Raw genomic sequence first — 20,783 nt, 5'->3', positions numbered from 1 at the left:
GAATCGTGTCCTATCTTCCCGAAATTCGGCCACTATGTTTTCAGCATTATAAGTCTATGATCATGGAGCATTGGAAATAAAGGGCCAAACTGTATACACACGGCGAGTCTATTATGCAGCTAGACATACTATAGTTCACTAATGCACCACATCTCAGCTACAACTCAAAAATTGTCACGATTACATGACAAAAGTTATATAATTACGATTAAAAAAGGTATCCGAGTTATAACCATATATATTTGTAACTAACCTATCTTATGAATCATAACTATATTGCTTTTAAGATCGTAACTAGAGGTATACACAGAGGTGAACAAGTTATGATCACATGACAAAAGGTACATAATCATGACTAGAGAAGGTATTCAAGTTACGACTATATTTATTTACAGTAACTGACATCTGGTGGATCGTAACTACACTGTTTTTGAAATCGTAACTGAGGTGTGCATAGAGGTGAACTACATTACGCCTAGATACATAATAGATATACCACTCAGAATATATATATATATATATATATATATATATATATATATATATATATATATATATATATATATAGCTGCCAGCAAAAAATTATCTTGGCCTGTCCTAGCAAGTGACAGGTCCTAAACGTCCAATCTGCATGAACATCATGTGACTGGTGTAGCATTTTTCTGTGGGTTATGTGTTACGCCTCATGAATTAAAGATGCAGCATTAATTTATTGATTGATGGATGCGATGCATCCGTGGAGTGCTGCAACTTTGTGCATGTGGTTGCTGGTTTAGACTTTCAGCAGAAGCAGGAGCTTGCAACATGGACTATGGTTGAGCTGCCGTGTGCAAAACACGGATTTGGCAATCCAGGCAGAAGAACCTAAGTCTGCATGCAAAGGAAAATTTTCACATGATGAGAACCATTTATTTGTATTAAAATTCGTATAAAAAAATAGATAAAAAAAATCATAATATAGATGAGAAAAATAAAAAGATAAGTATCAGATAAAAAGAACAGAAAGTTGAGATAAGCCGTGTGCACACAAGTGCATACGGTTTTACATTGGTCTTCTGCATGGCAGTGTCACCTCTCTCATCTGTAGGAGACTGGACTTGACACTAGTTTGGGAGGTCGAATCATGGATCAACAAGCCAACACTAAGCACTGTCGACATGATCTGACGATTAAGTTGAGGGGGGTGCATGCATGCATGCAGCGCGACGCCATTACTCCCGGGTCCCAGCCTCCACGCTCATAACTGCGCGCCACCAACCTCTGATGATGCCGCCGTTTCAGCTAAACCCCGCAGCAAGTTCGTAATCGTAACACTTGATTTGAACACGCGTACTGCTGCATGCGTCTTCAATTCGCACCTGACATGGCCGAGGTTTGTCAAGCGGATCGTCGACCGTCTTGACAGACGCCGGCCGGCGGGGATGACTGATCACCGGCCGTCTCCATCCCCGGTCGCCCGTAAAGACGGCCGGATTCGTGCCGTGCCGTGCAATGCAGTGCCGGCCCCGTTCATGTGCTGCGCGCGCGCCAGGGCTGGCCTGCACTGCACACTCCCGTCGCACGTAGGACAGCCACCGCGCGTCTTCACGGGGATCGCCGCCTCGGCCGTCACGGAGGCGGCGGATCGATGCCCACGGGCCACGGCGACACGCATGCTTTCCATTTCTGCCTCCTTTTCTTGGTGAAGCCCACGGGAAAGGAGGCGTCTGAGGTTACCTAGTAAAGCATGCATGCATGCTGTGTGATCGCATGCCTCATTGTTCACTAACTTGTATGCCATGCTAAGTAGTACGCACACAATCGCATTCGTATGGTTCAGATATCCCTTTCGGCGTGCAACTGCATGGAATGCTCTGAAAGTGTTGCGAAGCGGTGGCGACCAATAAATGGGAGAGATCATCGACGGGCCGTGCTGCTTCTGAAAGAGACGGCTGGAGTCACGGAGAAGCGTTCACGCGAGGCCGTGGCACCGGTCGAGTGCCGAACAGGACAAGCGGCTGGGGCCAGTTATCATCGCATCGATAGAATGGACGGACGGACGGATAGGCGTATGCATGAACGAATGAATGATGCGCACCAAGTTGGTGTCGATCTGCCTTGTCGCTCAATTGATGCTATGTTCTGGAAATTTGGACGGCGATCTTCTGGCCAAATCACATGGTTACTTGTTTTCAACTTTTTTTTATCAGTGCAGCGATCTAGGTGATGCACTGATTCCTAATAGGGAGATGGAATTTGGGGTACAAATGGATAAACTTTCCAGCAAGAGGTTTTGAGACTGATCATTGATTTTGAGAAATCAAGTTAAAATATATTTTATTTTATATGTGATGAGTGATTGATAAGATTGTGAATTTGGTTTGATGATTTATAGGATTGTATGAGCGTGCTTATGTATTACAATTATGATCATGACTAACTAAAATTATAGAAAAAAATAGAGTTGATATTTTTATCTCTGTGCTAGAAAAATTTACACTCGTCGGATGATCTGGCGCTGGAAATTTTGTACACATTGGATAGTCTAGCGCTTAGGAAGATTTCACTCCGGAGGATTTTGACTTAGAAGAGAATATCCATTACAACATCGGATGATCCGGCGATGGTTAGTAGTACACGTCAGACTAATTTTTTCAGAGAAGATGCAAATGGCTTATCTAGTGAGGATGTACACGTCGGATGGTTCGACGATAGAAGATGTGAACACCAGATACCACACCGGAGCATTTGTTCTAGAGAGGTTGCAAAATGGTCTAGCGGGTTGCACTCACCGGATGGTCCGGCGATGGAGGAGTGTACACTAGATGTTTTGCTGGAGGATTTCTCATGAAGTTTGCAATGAAGTCAGAATTACAAGTGCCGGATGGTCCAGTGATCAGAGGGCAATGCACGTTCGATGATCCGACATTCTTGATTTTTCTGTGATGTGTTTTGGAATAGAGAATTTTGATTTTGACAAATATATGATGGAGTTGGAGATACGTTTGCGCTTATCTTATAATGTGTAGGTGATGGATACAACTTGGCGATCGACGGTGGGATAATCGGGGCTAAGCGGGGTGCTTGGTGCCGAACGATCAAGGAGGCTGGATGAAGTCAAGAGTGATCCTAGCTGTACACGTGTTGATCAAGCAAAGCGTGAGAAGGCAGATGAAGACGGCGTGTTGACAAAGTCAAGCGAAGAGGATGTCAGTACAAGTGATAAGGCGGCCCGAGTGATCAGGAGCGGGAGAGACTTGCCAGCGGTCAAGATCGCAAGATGAAGTACACACGTCGACATCGGATCGCTTGTTTAAAGTGTAAGCAAGTAACACTAAGTCACGTTTTGAAAAGTGTGCAAGACAGTTTTGCGGTTTGACCTCAAAACCATGGAAGGATGGAGTGCACTTGGCATAGTCGCAAAGCTTGCGTCGAGATGAAACTAAGTCCTGAAGGCACTTGAGCCGTCTGATGTATGAGGAAAAAGATGAATAAAAATGTCCTTAGTGACATATATGAGTTTATTGGAAGAGAAGGGTATTTTGAGAACAACCTAGGAAACTTAGGGTTAAAGGAACTTAGGCTATAAATAGAAAAGGGGGCTGGTTTAGCCCTTTTCGTCATCTATTTGAGAGTTGTGTACTGGAGTTTTAGGAGAGGGAGAGAGAGTATTGTTTAACCTATGTATTATGTGAGAGTTTTTGTATGCAAAAATACTTGGTAATCCGTCAAAAATAGAGTGTTTCTCTGTAAGAATTGAAGTTTATGTTTTCTTTTGTGCTTATGTTCATCTTTTTCTAGTTTCCCTCTATTAGCTCCTTGCTTGATTGCAAGTTTCTCGATTTTCGTTGTATTTTTTGTTTTTGTTTGGAAGCTGAAATTTTCATCTTGTTGAAATTATTCTTCTTGTTACTAGAGACATAAAATTCACATTCAAAACTGATCTTAAATTCACTTACTTCTAATTTATCAACTTGAAGAATTTCTTAGATCTAAGTGATTTGCGTTTCAACTTGTGAGTTTTATGGCTTCGACTCTTAGAATGTACTATAGAACCTAGGGTTTAATTTCATACATGAGAGACATACTTTTCTTGAAGATTTTTATTGTGACTTATTTTTCTCCTTTACGTTACTTTCGTTTTTGGTTTTGAGGTGTGTTAGATAAAAAAATAGAAAAAAAACATTTGTTTTGAAAGGAATTAGATGAGACATCTATTGGTCCCTCTAGTCACCCTTATCGATCCTTACGGATTTTTACGTTGCTTATGAGGAGGTACCAAGAATTGCGCACGGCTGGTGCTGCTTCCGTAGGTTAGAATTCTCTGAAAGCCGAACCATAAAAGTGAGTGTGCACAGCTGGTGCTCGCACCGACGAAAAATCTTTACCCCGAAATGTACTTCTCTTGCCACTAATTTGTTATTACTAGCTAGTTCACTATTTTTCCAAGCAAATTGATTGATACATAAATCGAGTACTTGTATGAAAACTCATATTTCCTGTGGGTGCCTTGTTGGACCACAACACAAGTGAATTAGTATGATTTATCAACACAAACGATATTAATAGAGCAATCGACACAAACGATTAATTCAACAGGAATTTCTGAGGTTAATTCCCAGCGTGCTATATGGGAAGCCACAGATTTTTGTCTATATGAAGGTGAGAATGAATAAAGAGAGAAAAACTATCTACTAACTAGTAGTCAGTCTATAAATACCCTATTACATATGATCTCATATTCAATTTGGATATCTATTATAGCTGGTTTTATTAGAGATATTATCTACTATATATGCTATCTATAGTTAACCTGCACAACTCTTATAATTAGCTGATGACTATACTGTTGAAGAACATGCTCTTAGCCGCCACATGCAGTGTCTGCCTGCCTATAAATCCATCGCTGTAGTTTCTGCTGGCTCAACATTATGGCCAGATCTTTGTCTGTCAATTGTTTGGTACGCAATGATCTGTCTGCAAGAACAACAGCCTCGATCGCCCTGTCATTCATCAAAATCGTGGCTCTTCTACGAGTAAACATGCATGTAAGAGCGGAGCAGCAGCCGGCAGGTGTGATCTGTGTTGGCATTTAGAGCGAGCCGACTATACTATACGGATCGATCGCAACCGTCGTGCATGCATGTGGGAGCAAAAATGCATGCGTCGCTGCTGTCAAGACACCGGTGGCGTGCGTGCGTGTGTTGTTACTGCAGCTGCAGGAGAGCTGTGCCAATACGTACTGTAGTGGCGTCGTCATCGTCCTGTGGCAGCCGTACGTGTGCATCGTATTATTGACTGTCACGCATGCATGCACATGAGAATTGTGGGTCCAATGCAAGTAGGGTTTAGGATATCGGGGCCGGTCCCAAAAACCTTAGAGGGAGGGCGTCGGGTATAGCTTCTGCTACTGTTACTTTGCCACCGTTGCCTCGCTGTTCTGCTCATGCAAGCCCACGACAAGACATCGGAGCATCAATGACGACATATTGTATCGGCATCCTTTATCTGGTAACTTAGGACGAAACTACTTTTTCCTCACTATTATGTACTAGTTTGTTAGTGTGAAAGCATTATATCACCGCATGCTATCTCATTAGTGATGGAAAGGTGTGAAAAAATATTGTTCTGTGTCATGGTTTGCCAAGTTAATTACGACTAATTAAACTATTTTTTCCACTATTATATAGTTATCGGTGGCAAAATATTATCTTGCCACATGATATCACATTATTCATGAAAAAAGAGTGACAGAATATTGTTTTGTCACTGTTTCACCTGGTTACTAGTGACTAAACTCCGTCGGCGTTTTCCACCGTCGATGTAGTATATGCTTGAAGTATAGTGATGTAGATGGAACCAAATACGCTCAGGTACACAGTATATACTCTTCTTTTCAGTACGAAATTATGCAGAGGTTCTAGATTTCTACACCCCTAAAACCAGCCATGAAAGGTACAGATATTAAGTGAGTGGACTTTCGTCTTTATCAACGTAGCCACATGGAGGCTCGAGATCAGTAAATGAGCCAAATTAGCCGCACAACTATTTGACCTCTAGTAGCATTCTGAGTTAACTCATGCGTTACCCTATTTGCCACACTAGTGAATTGTACTCACTCGTACGAGAAGGTCGAAAGGAATACATCATTTCCCTCCTCCAAAATTCTCAGAGGAAAGAAACGAAGAATCGTGATCCGATCCGATCTGAATTGGATTGAATGTGCACATGCAAGGTAAGCATAGAAGATTCCCGGACCGTCACATCGAATTCTATTGGAATAGTCTTAATTCGATTCTACAGATTTAAAAAACGAACCATGCAAAGTATTGATCTGGCATGATTTTCCAATCTTCGAATGCTCGTACTTTGTTGGACGTACGTACAAAACTGCGTGCAGCCATGCACGTGGTGATCACACGCATGCACGCACTTGCCAACTCCCATCCATCCGTCCATTATCAATCCGCAGAACCATCAATGGACATACTTTAGGTCATCTTCAACCATATTTTCTTCATTTCGTTCCCTTCCCGATTCCCTTATCTGTTATCATTTCTTTTATTTTCTCTTATCTCTAACAGTTTCCCTTCGAGAGAAATCGCGATAGGGAAAGAGAGAGCCCGTCCTGAAAAGAATGACTTAGGAATCCCTTCGTAACAGGAATTGTGAAGAAAAACCGTTGGATCGCTAAAGGAAACGAAAATCCCTTCTCGACGAGATTTTCGCCCGCAACGGAATCACTTGGGCGTGGTCTTACTTCCGTACTTGTGAGGAGAGGCCGGCCGGTCATAAACCGTTGCGGAGAGAAATTTAAAAGGCTGAGACAGTGAGACCAATGTAAAGGAATCGAACGGTTGGTGCAGGCACTGAACAACTGCATGTACGTTCTTCTATATATAAAATTGAGACACAAAACTTTTACGTGTTAAAAAAAACTGTATATGATATGGATCGACGTTAATGTTGGCAATCGACCGTAGCATAGAGGAAAGCAACTCTTCGAAACCGGGGATAATTTGAGATCTCAAACTCTCAAACCAAGCAAAATATATATCCCCTCGCCTAAATCACTATTGTCTTGGCTGTCCAGTCGGCAAACCTATGTTGACGGCTTTGTGGCGTCCAAATCAGCAATACGAATTTGAAAACTTTGGTCAGGAGTATTTGAATTTGCACAATTTTGAGAGTCCATGGCATCAAATGCCTGATTTTGGTGTAGGAGTTTGATTTTCAATGCCACATTGTTCCTAATATAGTCCAAAGGGTTCGGCACACCGCTGCTAAGCCGAAAAATTTACCTCTACATTTGCCAGTTCTTCGATCAGTTAACATGCTCTGAATTTTTCATTGTTGTCTCCGGGATGTCTTATGCGTTATTGATTCATTACAACATATATAAATAGATTGTCATCTTCACATAAATGCATAATATATGCCTCACAGCATGTTCCTCCTTTAATAAACAACTTTTTTCTTTTGAAGGACGTACGAAAAAACTTGTTAGACGGAGAAACTAGTAATGATGATGCTTCTTTTTCTTTGTCCTGAAACCTATCAATAATGGAAACAACCGCTCTGGTGTACTACGTTCTTGGGCAGGGGCGAAGCTATATTGATCTAGGATGATGTACTGGTATTAGGATGAATTTTTTTTACTAGTAACATATTTATACCAGCCATATAAATTTGTGTATATTGTTAGATATATAGTGAAGTAGCATCAAAATCATTTTGGCTCAAGGTTGGCCCTTGTGCTTGAACCTTCAGAGTCTGAGACATATGTAATGAAGCACATAACATGCATTGGGTTGGTCAGTTGCTCTGCAAACATATATGCGTTTACTAACAAATTATGTCGATTTTTATGTCACGTGCGGGCGCCACTAAATCTTACTACATCATATGGTGGAAGTACAAGCTGCCTTTGATGCGTTTAAAGCTCCAAAATCACTACTGGTCCCGACCCCCAAAATTAATTGCTCTAGTTGAATGAGTCAGAATTAAACTATTGGTCTGACCATGAAACAGTAGTCTACTTTTTTTTTTCTCTTTAAAATAATCGCGGTCTCATCTGCTAGATGACGATGCAACAATCTAAATCACCCAACCCTTACATATATGATAAAGGAAAAGGTCCAAATTACTTCTTAAACTATTCTTAATTTCTAGATAAACTTCTAACTTTAGAATTATTTATTTAACCCTAAACTTTAAATACCGAATCACATAACCCCTTGAAGTGATTTTTCTCGTTGGTTTTGCTGACGTGGGTCTGTGATCTATGGTAGACCGAGCTCATGGAGGGGAGAGGGAGAAAAGAAATGGGCTCGGCGGGGGGAAGAAGATGAATAGGGCAAAAGAATGGACGGTTGATGACGCTCGTTCTTGGCCAAGCAATCAAGGATACCTCGTGCTCCGGGGTTTGGCAGGGAGATTGAGGAGGAGGTGAGGAGGAAGGTGATAGGCTCGGATCACGGAATGAGAGCATGATTCACGGCAAATGACAGTGGCATGACCTTCGGTCGCCGGAGAGGGGAGAGAAGGTTATGCCCCTTAGAACGATTGGCCTTGGCTAGAGCATCTCCAAGCTAAAGTGGGGCTATACCGAGGGATGGATTGGAGCTAGGACTAGGCTACTAGGCTGGCGACGACAAGTGGCGGCCGGGATAGAGGCAGCGCATGTGCAGGCGATCCTCGGTGCACGAGAGCTCAAAGTACGGCTACAGGAGGTGAGCTAGGGCCTATGAGCTGGTGAGGGGGAGGGGAATTGGAACGAGGTCTCACCGGTGAGGAGCAATCGGCTGATGTGGCCTAGATTGGGTGTTTCTGCCTCGGTTGGAATCAAGCCCAATGAAAAGGCAAAAACGGAACCATGGTGATGCGGGGAGCATGTTGGTGTTCTTGGTTTGAGTAATGGGGCACTGGGGCGGTGGGGTGGCGTTTGCTGGTGTCAAACAAGAAAGGAAGAGGTGACGGCGGTTTCTATGTTTGTCTCCCCTCCGGCGAGTTTGTCTCCCCATGTAGACCCCCTAAGAAAGAGCGTGCTCGTCACCAGCAATGGGAGGCTGATTCCTGCGAGCCCATGTGCGTTGAGGAGCGGCGAGGGGGAGGCTTGCATGCGGCAAGCGATGAGAGAGAGAGAGAGAGAGAGAGAGAGAGAGAGAGAGAGAGATGACATGGTAGCCAAGTGGAAAAAACAGGTGATGCGGCAGCCACATCATCAAAATCACTGTCGCAATCCACTCCAGAGGATTATGTGACCCGATATTTAAAGTTTGGGAGGTTAAATAATCGGTTTTAAAGTTTGAGGGGTAATCCGACACTAGGAATAGTTCAGTGGAGTAATTTTGAGTTTATCCTATGAAAAATATCTTCTCACGTAGAAGTACGTCTTATGATCACCTCCATGCCACCCCACGCATTTTAACCAACAACCTCGCTAGCACCCATCCTCTAGTGCTATATACAGTGGCATGCTCCTTGCACCTATTTCCTTAATTCCTTATAAACAATGGTGGACCCAGAACAAAAATGACCGGGTGTCTCAAGCTGGTCTATTAGGAGTCTGGGTGTCCCACTTATTAGGCTAGAGGGTGTTGATCGCATGGGCTGCTACATATGATTAATCACTAAAAAATAAAAATTTAACTGGTATCTTCTGCACCCTGTGAACACAAGGTGGATCCACCCCTGTCCTTGTGTGATCGGAGGTGTCGAGGGCAACACAGTTGTTCCCATCTCATCGCCCTCTACCTTTGTTCCCCTCCCATATTATATGGATCAGTGACATCCTAAGAGGGGGGATGAATTAGGACACTTAAGATCTATTCGGTTTCAAAAAACAACACAAGATAAATCTATATCAATTTCTATCTAAATGTGCTCTAGGTTTATTTAGTGTGTCTACTCTAACAATTAAAAGAGCTTACAACCTATTTAGGATGATAAATTGCAAGTATGTAAATACGGAACGTAAATAAGGTAAAGAGAGCAGACTCGGCATAATGATTTTTATCTTGTGGTATCGATGGCAATGCCACCTTTATTATACGTTGGAGCTCCACCAAGGATATGCTCTCAGTCGTCAAGACTCTTCCGATCACGACTCTTGAGCCACTAAGTCATAAAGACAAGATCTCAACTGGATGAGCCACCAAGCCACAAAGGTGAGGTCTCACCACTAGCCTCTTTCTCGGTTACTTGTCGTCATCTTCACTTCGGAGCTTAAGCCACCAAAGCAAGGGTCTTCGCGTCCCCGTAGAAGCATCTCGCCGTAGCTCCACACAAAGTTAGAGGATCAACAACTTTGAGCAACTCTAGCTCAAGGTGCCAAAGAGTCACCAAGACTCCAAGGTGTCGGCGTAACACAAGGTACAAAGTTGAATCACTCCTTGATCCACTCTCTAGGCAGCAACACCTAGCAACTCTTCTCTCTAGAACCATAAGCATTAATCACTCACTAATCTTATGCTTAATCGCCTTAGATAATCACTTTAAGCACTTTAGTGGCTTGGACATCTTCTTTGGTGTATATGAACTTATCTGGATTCTAACTATCTCAAATGATCGAGTGGAGAGGTATTTATAGTCTCAAACCCACCAACTAATCATTTTCCCAACGGTTCAGAATAGCTGTTGACACCAGATGATCCGGTGTCAACATTAGTACTAACACTGAATCATCCGGTAAGTACAACCTCAGAAACTAGCCATTGGAACTCCACTCAAAGCCTCTATGAACACCAGACATTACAGTGTACCATCAAGTCCGTCGCCGGACCATCCAACGTGTTGTCTTGAACCTGATCGAGCCACTTCATGCTTCTCTGTGTAAAATACTCTGGTGTAAACCTTCAGTGTACACATCATACATCACCGGACTATCCGCTTAGTTGTCTTGAGTCAACTGAGACACTTGAACTCTCTCTGCACAAAATGCTCCAGTGACCACAATTTCTAAGCACCAGACCATCTAGTGGGGTGTTCTATTTTCTCTTTACACTGTTCATTATCCAGTGTGTTGAACTTGCTTAACACCATACTATATGGTGAGGTCAACTGCATCTGGACACAAAGCTTTGGCATGTACAAACTTGTCCGGCGTCGGATCATCCGATGAGTTTATTTTCTCTAGGTCTTCTCTAATTCAATTAAACTTTGTCTCAGCTTCGGTGGCTTTTTAATGAATTGCATCCATGAGAACTACTAAAGCATATATTTGACACATATGTTAGTCTCATTGACTATATTGTTATTAATCACTAAAATCACGTATATGCCATATAGTAGATGCTACAATCCCCCTAAGGGCATGCTTTCTACACCTATCTCTCTTACCCTTCGTCCTAATCTTCGTCGACTTCTAGGCTTTAATTTGAACCCACCACGTACACTAGCCTGAATCGTCAACCCTTACAAACACCTCCCGCCACAAACAACAAAACCCACAACAAACCTAGGCCCAAACTTACCAAACCATAACCTAGCAAACCTGAACCCTAGCCTGTTGTCCCTGGAAAGGATCCTACCACCAAAGACAAAGAACATGGCACAAAGTACATATTAACAAGTCAATTAACAGGTGCAAAACTCGATCGATTTCAAAAGGGAAAAGTCATCCAACATATATTTCACAATTACATTAAGGAACTATCTAGTTATCTGTCAACAGATTTTAACTAGCAAAATCTATCGAATTTTTAGCCCTTGGATGAGAATCCAACGATCCAGATCTCCCTCACCTCTTTAACTCTTGAGCGCCCGACTCCCCGACCTCATGCACTCCTCCCCGCTGCCGCTTCTACCACTCCGCCCCCGCCACCCCGCTGCCACGTTGGCGCCATCCCCGGCGTCAGTGCGGCCCACCACCTCCACCGCCCCTCCCTCCTCTGTCGCCTGTCCTCTCTCCACCTCCCTCCCCCTCTGCCACACTTCTTCTTCGCCGTCTCTGGCCACAGATCCGAGCTCTCCCCCACCTCCGCTGCCACCTCACCCAACTTCAGTGGCACCACCGCCACCGGAGCCACCCCTCACAACCGTCACGCACCGCTAACTGAAGGATCGAGATACTGGCTTAGAGGAGGGTGAATTGGCGCTTTTCCTAATATTAAAATAGAACAACACAATGGAAAATAGATATTAGATATTCCGATATAAATATCAGATGTTCTGACTTACACCAGAAGTTCCAATATATATGATCGAAACTTCCGATTTGCCTGAAAATTAACTTAGGTAGATCTATGCACAAGGGTGAGTTAAACTATGAAATGCAAGATGTAGCATGGTATAAAGCTATTCAATTTAAGAAATAACTAGCAAGCACAAAGGATAACTCAAGATAGTATGCTAATTGCTCAAAATCACGTAAGAGGTGAGAAATAACCAACGAGGGGAGACAAAACAAATTTGTTTCTAAAGTTCAGATCCTTGAGAGGATCCTACATCTCCATTGAGGGGCTCGGTCGTACTTGAGCTAGGTTTCTTTCAACCTTTTTCCTTGCGAGGTTACACAAAGCACTCATTGGTTCCACTTGGTATTAGTTCCCTTTTGGAGGCAGAATCCAGCCTTCACAAACTTCTCACGGGGCACCACAATCGATTGGGACGTGTGAGTGACTCCTAATCGTCTAGGAGATCTCAATCTCTAAGAGTAACAAATGCACATAGAGCAAAGCTTGGAGATGAACCTAGTGCTCAAAGATGAACTCAAAATCACTTTCACTAGATCTCTCGCTCAAATCCCTTTCTCAAGGTGAAGCACAAAGCAAGGAAGAGGAGAGCTGCTCTTTGGGGTTCTAGAAAGGTATTTCTTTTTCAAAGAACCAGCAGCCCAAAGAGGTGAGGGAGAGGAAGTATTTATAAGGTACGTCCAAAAACTAGCCATTATACACTTTTTCAACCCACATTGAAACTTCCGATATCCAGATCGAAACTTTCGACCAGTGCAAAGTAACAGTATTGACTTGCTCGACTTAAACTAAAACTAAAGAAATACACACATCAGAACTTTCGACCATACATATTGGAACTTCCGATTTAAAAGAAAACTTCCCAAGTGCTTGAAAATTTAACACCCCAGACATTCCGATCAACATCAGAACTTTCGATCAAAATATCAGAACTTCTGATTCCAACGAGAACTTCCCGAGCACTTGAAAAATTTAACACCCCGGATATTCCGATCAACATTGGAACTTCCAATTCCAACGAGAACTTCCCGAGCGCTTGAAAGTTTAGCACCCCGGACATTCCGATCAACATCGAAACTTCCGATTCCATTGAGAACTTCCGATCATTTAGAAACTTTTCAACCCAGGTGTCCGTGTTATGAAATATGTCTCTCATTCTAAGGATAAATTTTGAGCACTAAGATTGTAACAAAGCCTTCAACGTTATATCCCTCTTAATAGTACGGTATTTCTATACTCAAAATCAAAATAAAATGCTATAATCATAGGAGTAACCAAGTACCGTCTTCTTTCTTCATTTTTTGGATCCCCAACGTCGTTTAGCTTTCATTATTGGGATCTTTACCTATTCAAATACTCATATAACATATTAGTCTTTTAATCATTTGTAATCAACCATCAAAACCCATATAGATGGTCTAGATGCACTTTCACTAACCCGTTTAATCCTGACACCCCCGCCGCCACCACAGGCCAACCGGTCGTCCCCCACCACCACAGCGGGTGGCGCCCCCGCCGTCCCGCCCACCGCCCACCACCACCGTCGGGCCGGCAACCTTCCTGAGCCTCTCTCTAAGCCGTCAACCCTCAAAACCCCGAAAACCCTAACCCTACCCCTTGCCAGAGAAGACTTGAGCTCGCCAAAGAAACACCGAGGAAGAAAGCCATGCGAATCTTGACGCGGATTCTATAGTAAGAAATTCGAGATTTCTCCCCTTTTTTCTATCGACAGATAGATAAATAGTGTTGTTTTATAGTATATCATATACAATGTTGGTGAATGTTATTATTAATAGTTATGTTCTACTATCGGCGAGAGCAGCTGGTATACTGCGATTTCTAAAAGCACATGGACTCTTAAGCTCTTAGCCATGTTCTGCCACGGAGAGCAGATTATAAATACACTATTTAAATTCTCTGTAGTACCATGTTATCCGAAAACAATAAAAACATTTTTCTTATAAAATCCCGCGCCTCAATTGCTTCATCTGCCTCAACTACAAGTCCCAATCTTAACTCAATGGCCCGCATGGCCTTGAACAGCATGCCACGTCATCCATGAAACCTTTTGTCAAAAAAAATCATATATAGTAAATACAAGTGCATTTCCAAAAAAGAACAAAAAGGAAAACGAAAATATGCTGAAAAATAAAACAGAGATGGGAGGATGGTTCTCATGAGTCATGAGCCCTCCATAAAACCACCCTCCTCTCCTTCCCTCTTTCCTCCAAACCCCTCTCTTTCTCCTTCTCATCCCTCCCCACCCACACTCCCAGCTCGTCACTATTAGAGCTGGGGGCTTGGGGTGCTTAGCTGAGCAAGCACTCACACTGTCGCACACATCTCCTTCCCCTCTCCATCGCCTCCATCTCCATGAGTAGCAGCCACACGCGTTGCGCATTGCCATCTCCCCATCAAGCCTAGCCAGATCTCTATCTTGACAAGAACAAGAGCGGGAGCAAGGATTTGTTGTCTAGCTTGTGTGGTGGCGATGGAGCTGGCGACGATGCTGACGCTGACGATGCTGGCGTACTCGGCGGCGATGCTGGCGCGGCTGCTGGTGGCGCGAGCCCGGCGGCGGCGGTGCTACCTGCTGGACTACGTGTGCTACAAGGCGACGGACGACCGCAAGCTGCCGACCGACCTGTGCGGCGAGATCATCCAGCGGAACAAGCTGCTGGGGCTGGAGGAGTACAAGTTCCTGCTCAAGGTCATCGTCAACTCCGGCATCGGCGAGGAGACGTACGGCCCGCGCAACATGATTGAGGGCAGGGACGCCCGCCCCGACCGCCTCCTAGAGGGCATGGAGGAGATGGACGAGACTTTCCACGCCGTCCTCGACGAGCTCTTCGCCAGGTCGGCCGCGCCGGGCGGCGTCGGCATCCACCCCGCCGACGTCGACCTGCTCGTCGTCAACGTGTCCATGTTCTCGCCGGCGCCGTCGCTGTCGGCGCGCGTCGTGAATCGGTACGGCCTCAGGGAGGACGTCAAGGTGTACAACCTCACCGGCATGGGATGCAGCGCCACGCTCATCGCGCTCGACCTCGTCAACAACTTCTTCAGGTATTTTTTTCCCGTTCTCTCTCCTGCTCCAAAATATTTTAAATAATTGTGTTTTTCCCCTCCATTTATTTCTCTCTGTTTCGAATTTACAACTGCTAAGATAACATCTCAATCAAATCCCCGGTGCACACTGATATTTCTACAGCGGTATCAGCTGCAGTTTATAATATTACTATGACAGCAGTAGATAATATTACACGCCAGCTCTACTATTTGGCACATATTTACAGCATAATAAGAATTTAAACAATTCAATTTCCACGCGAATAAGAAAATATCCCGTGTTCCAAACAAACGACTGCATCAAAGATATAATAAGACAAATAAAAAGTGCTGATAAGAAATTTCTACAAAAAAATTACTTTAAAAAAGTATTTAACGTAAATGTACACGCACCGCCACCTACGCAGAAGACACAACAAATGGTGTGCAGGTAAAAACCTAAAGGTGGCAAAAAAAACTATGACTAGTGGGCCCCACCTGCTAATTGCAGACCTAGATGTGCACAGTGCATGGTATTTGATTTTACGTCATTCAATCCATCTGCAAGAGTTGAATGTGATTTTTATCTTCTGTAAAATAATTCCTATTTTAGTACGGGCCTAGCTACCTTGCTCAGCAAAAGCCTAAGAATCGATACTAGTTTTTTTGGTACCTGTCCCTTCATGAAATAATCGTGATAATTTTAGCCGTCACTTGATAGAAACGAAACTATCTTCTTTTTTGTTAGATAACACTGGCGATATCTGAAATACTTTCGGTTTCTTGCTTCTCAACTTGAAGGGCTTGTTTGGAACACATACTTTACGGAGTTTTTTTTCTTAAGAATATAATAGTGAAAATGTTTCCATGCAAAAAAAAAATCATAGTGAAAATGTTCAAATTCCCTGTGATGGCCCCGTTTGGAAATTGGAATACTATACTTCTATGTGATTTCTTAATGAATTATATCTGATCCTATAAAATTCCTAGGTTCCAAACGGGGCTGAATCTAAGAAATCTCTGTGTCCTATATCCTTAAAATAAGCATCTTCTTATTTTCCATATAAAACTAGAGAGGCGCATTGTGCATTTCTATAGTATTCGACAGGCGAATGCGCCTTTCTATAGTATTCAACAGGCGAACCCAAAACAGCAACCATAGATTGTTCCTCCCCTATATTCTATTCTACTCGACTCATCCATGATCCACCCTGTGCAAGATCCATCTAGGCTGGAGCATGCCAGTGCCAAGCCACCATGGACACATGAATAAATAAATGTGGTTGAGTGACAGAGTGAAGTAATGTGCTGAGCTGAGCCAGCTAGTCAGCAACTGCTCCTACTACGTCCTGCTGGGCTGCTCTGCTCTACCGCAATTGAATGCCTGCTCACCAAGTTGGTCATCTGCCTTCCGCCATGGCTGGCTGGACCTGACCTTCTCTGCCTTCTGCTAGTGCTATCCAATGGGCTACTGGCTATATGGAGTAATGGTAGCCTGCAGGCCGCAGTTCCATCTGCCTGTGCATGATGCCATGCATTTCACATTTTGGCACATACCGTCTCATGGGTTATAGAAGTTAGAACTTGGGGGTTTTCTGAAATGGGGGACAGCCTTGCATGGCAATAGTTAATTGTGTGCTGGAGATATATGTATTCCTTCTGTGATAAATATATATTGTTTTAGAAAAAATTCGATCGAATTTTTAAAATTTTGATCAACAATAACTTTCAAATATTTAATTTGAAATCTTTAAAATTATTTGTATAGATTTATCTTAAAAAATATTTAATTTTATAATATCACAAATTCAATAAATTTTATAAATATATTTTAAAAGAAGATAATGGCTAAATTTATATATTGAACACCACGTCTTATTCAAAACGACATACATTTATAATCAGATGGAATACTTGCTTAACATAGCTATATATAGTTATAATGGTCGTTAAGTATAGATAGTCAGGGAATCAACAGTTCGGATCCATCGGCCGTGTCCTGAAATGCGCACAAATCTTCTTCTTTTTTTAAAGATTGATCCGTCGGTCTCTGCTCCATCGAGACACTTCGAATATATCTCGTGATATTTTCATGATTCTAATTTCAAGCTCTTTAAGTAGAATATTACCCCCTCTATTTAGAAATAGTAGATGCATTTATTTTGGAAAAGTCAAATATTGTATACTTTGACTAACATTTAATCAAATAATAAGAATTTTTAGTGTATAAAAATTATACAACTAGATTCACAATTCAAAATGATTTTACACTATATATGTTTTATAACTATAAATAATACATTTTATAAAAATATCTTAGTTAAAATTCAACTTCAAAAATTGAGAAAAAATATGCATACTATTTTTGAATTGAAGGGAGTACTATGCAACTTTGTAAGCGTATGACCGTGGGCACACACATATATGGTGTGATTGTGACGTGTGTTTTCTTTTGTAACTGAAAAAAATAAATTGAATTCATTACTGCAAAAGGCATAAATAATGTCGATTAAAAAATGGCTTCAGTGTTGTCTTTTCAACTGGCACTTTTTACTTGGCACGAAAAACCGGCACTCTTTACTCTGAATTGATACTCAACTAGTATCGGTACTAGTTGATCACCTGGTATAGTAACTCACTATTATCGTCGGTTCGAACTACGAATCGGCAGTGACAAGTGGATTGAGAGAAAAAAAAGGAAACGAGTTGGCTTGATTTCAAGCTGGTCGGCTACTATACCGCTGACGCTCTCTGCCATCGCGCCAGCTTTGACCGCACCGTGTCGGTCGGCTGCTGATACCGCCGGCACTCTCCGTCGTCGCGCCAGCTTTGATCGCACCGCGCTCTCTACTGGCGTGCTCGACTCATCTCAAACACCAGAACACAATCAAATAGACTCATCTCAAACACAAAAACACAATTAAATCGACTCATCTCTCATCTATATATTCATCTCATCCATATACGAACACAAGAACACTACACTGTCATGGCCACTCGCACTAACTCAACACAACAAAATCGAATGGAAAGAAAAGAGGGAAACAGCACGCTGCTCGGAGGCCATGCCCACTCTCGTGCTCGAGCCACACGCTGCTTGAAGGCCGGCCTCTGCCCACTCTCCACCTCCGCCCTATTATTGAACCTCATATGGACCTCAGCTCCTTGCAACTCTCACAAGCAATAGCATCTAAACAACAGAAACAGAGAACGAAACAAATCACACAAATCTCTATAGAATCTTATATAGGTTGGAAATTTATAGAGAATCACAGTAGACAAGAAACTATCCATCAAGGGGAAAACCACAAAATCTTTGGTGCTTGAAAACAGCACAGTATTGGATTGTGGTGAGGAAAGAGATAAGGATCTGGCACTCTGTGGACGTGAGGAGGACTGAGCTGGACGTGACTCGTGAGGAAAGAGATGAGGCTCTACGGATGAAAACGTGAGGACTTAGCCGAACATGAGCCAAAATTGGATTGGAGACAAATTTTGGGTTTGAATACATCTGTGTCGATTATGGCTCGAACCGGTATTGAAAATGGACTATCAATGTCAGTTTATGGTTGAAACTGGCATTGACTATTAATGTCAATTCTTAGCGCCTCAGCCATTGTTCGTGCGTAGGAATTTAACAACTGATATTGATACGTCTTTAGTTGTGGTTTTTACACAACCGGTACTAATAAAGTGCTATTTATGGCATATTCTGTAGTAGTGATTATTGTCAGTGCTCCTACCAATACTCTTTCCAGTCGTACATACTTGTCGCTTTTGACTTTTCGCAGTGTTTGACATGCAACTTTGATCATTATTTTTTATTAGAGTATAGTTATAATATCTAATAAAAATATAATATTATAAAAATATGTTTTAAGATAAATTTATATTTATTATATTTATATTTTTAAACTAAAAAATTTAGAAGTTATTGACCGTTATAACTTTAAAAGTTTGATTGAATGTTTATCAAATGATAAATATTTATTACCGAAGGAGTACTATCCTATACGTATGCATGCATGCGTACGAGGTACGGCGTGCGTACTGACATTAGTTGGTGCATGGGTTGCAGGACGCACGACGGGAAGGTGGCGCTGGTGATGACGTCGGAGTCTATCGCGCCCAACTGGTACGCCGGCAACAAGCGGTCCTTCATGCTGGGCAACTGCCTCTTCCGCTCCGGCGGCTGCGCCTACTTCCTCACCAACGACCCGCGCCTCCATCTGCACGCCAAGCTCCGCCTTCGCCACGTCGTGCGCACCCACACGGGCGCCTCCGACGAGGCCTACAACTGCGCGCTCCAGATGGAGGACGACGCCGGCAGGCCCGGGTTCCACCTCGGCAAGGATCTCCCCCGCGCCGCCGTGCACGCCTTCATCCACAACCTCCGCGTCCTGGCGCCCCGCGTGCTCCCGCTCCCGGAGCTCCTCCGCCTCGCCTGCGCCACCCTCTCCGCGCGCCTGGCCCGCAAGAAGGCGCAGCGCGGCTCCAACCACCTCACCATCCGCATGAAGGCCGGCGTGGACCACTTCTGCGTCCACACGGGCGGCACCGCGGTCATCGACGGCGTGGGCAAGGGGCTGACCCTCACGGAGCACGACCTGGAGCCCTCCCGCATGACGCTGCACCGCTTCGGCAACACCTCCGCCAGCAGCGTGTGGTACGTGCTGGGCTACATGGAGGCCAAGGGCCGGCTCCGCCAGGGCGACCGCGTGCTGATGCTCACCTTCGGTGCCGGGTTCAAGTGCAACAGCTGCGTCTGGACCGTCGAGAAGCCCGCCGCCGACGCCGGCGTCTGGGAGGACTGCATCGACCAGTACCCGCCCAAGGACGTCACCAACCCCTTCATGGAGAAGTACGGCTTCGTCAAGGACATGATGAGCTTGTGATCAGCTGCTGATGTCATCCGACCATGAACTACTCCATATATAGATATCGATTCTTCAACAGACTCATGAAGCAAGGAGATGAACACAAGGATCAAATTTAAGTCAAGAGAGGGTCGATAATCGATAGATGGATGGATTACCGTTAAATGTTATTATTCTGTTCATTAAGAAGAAGCCAATTAAGCGAACGATTCACACGTCTAAATAGCTGCATGCATGCTTATGATTCTTTTGGTGGTGATGGGAAGACTTGCGTAGCTGTGGGCCGGGCGAGGATGCAGGGGATATGGCTTTCTTTTTCTTGGATTTTATCATTTCTCTTTAATCTTGGGTGTTGGTGTCGTGTTGTTGTCATTTACTATGGTGATGATGGATTAAAGAGAAGATTATTTTTTTCAATCAATGGCGTTCTTATGCAAGGATCGATGGTGCTGTGATAGATCATACTCATAGTATAAAGATACCGATGATTTGCACACCTTTTTCCCCATCCATTTTCAGTCGTCTGCAGGTGAAGTTTGAGAGTTTATTTATAGCAGTGTCTGTTTCAACAAACCGTTTGTATCATAGGATTCTTCCCGGCCGGCCGTAAAACACGCGCACCGCCTCACTGAGGAACTCCGGAACTGGACAGAGCAACACTTAGAACATGGCCACATGGTTCCTCCGA

The 20,783-nt window shown here is 43.5% G+C and overlaps 1 protein-coding gene across 1 annotated transcript; it reads left to right on the top strand.

Annotated features, from left to right (window-relative positions):
• Positions 1 to 14,408: 14,408 nt before the first annotated feature.
• LOC133907581 (3-ketoacyl-CoA synthase 12-like) lies at positions 14,409 to 20,516 on the top strand. The gene is made up of 2 exons (XM_062349650.1): positions 14,409 to 15,236; positions 19,297 to 20,516. The coding sequence occupies exons 1-2, from the start codon at positions 14,665 to 14,667 to the stop codon at positions 20,111 to 20,113; spliced, it is 1,389 nt and encodes a 462-aa protein (XP_062205634.1). The 5' UTR covers positions 14,409 to 14,664; the 3' UTR covers positions 20,114 to 20,516.
• The last annotated feature ends 267 nt before the right edge of the window (positions 20,517 to 20,783 follow it).

The sequence above is a fragment of the Phragmites australis genome, chromosome 24 (genome assembly GCF_958298935.1).
Source record: "Phragmites australis chromosome 24, lpPhrAust1.1, whole genome shotgun sequence".
NCBI classification, from domain to species: Eukaryota; Viridiplantae; Streptophyta; class Magnoliopsida; order Poales; family Poaceae; genus Phragmites; species Phragmites australis.
The sequence above is the reverse complement of the archived record's forward strand: the minus strand, read 5'-3'. Positions and strand labels throughout refer to the sequence as shown.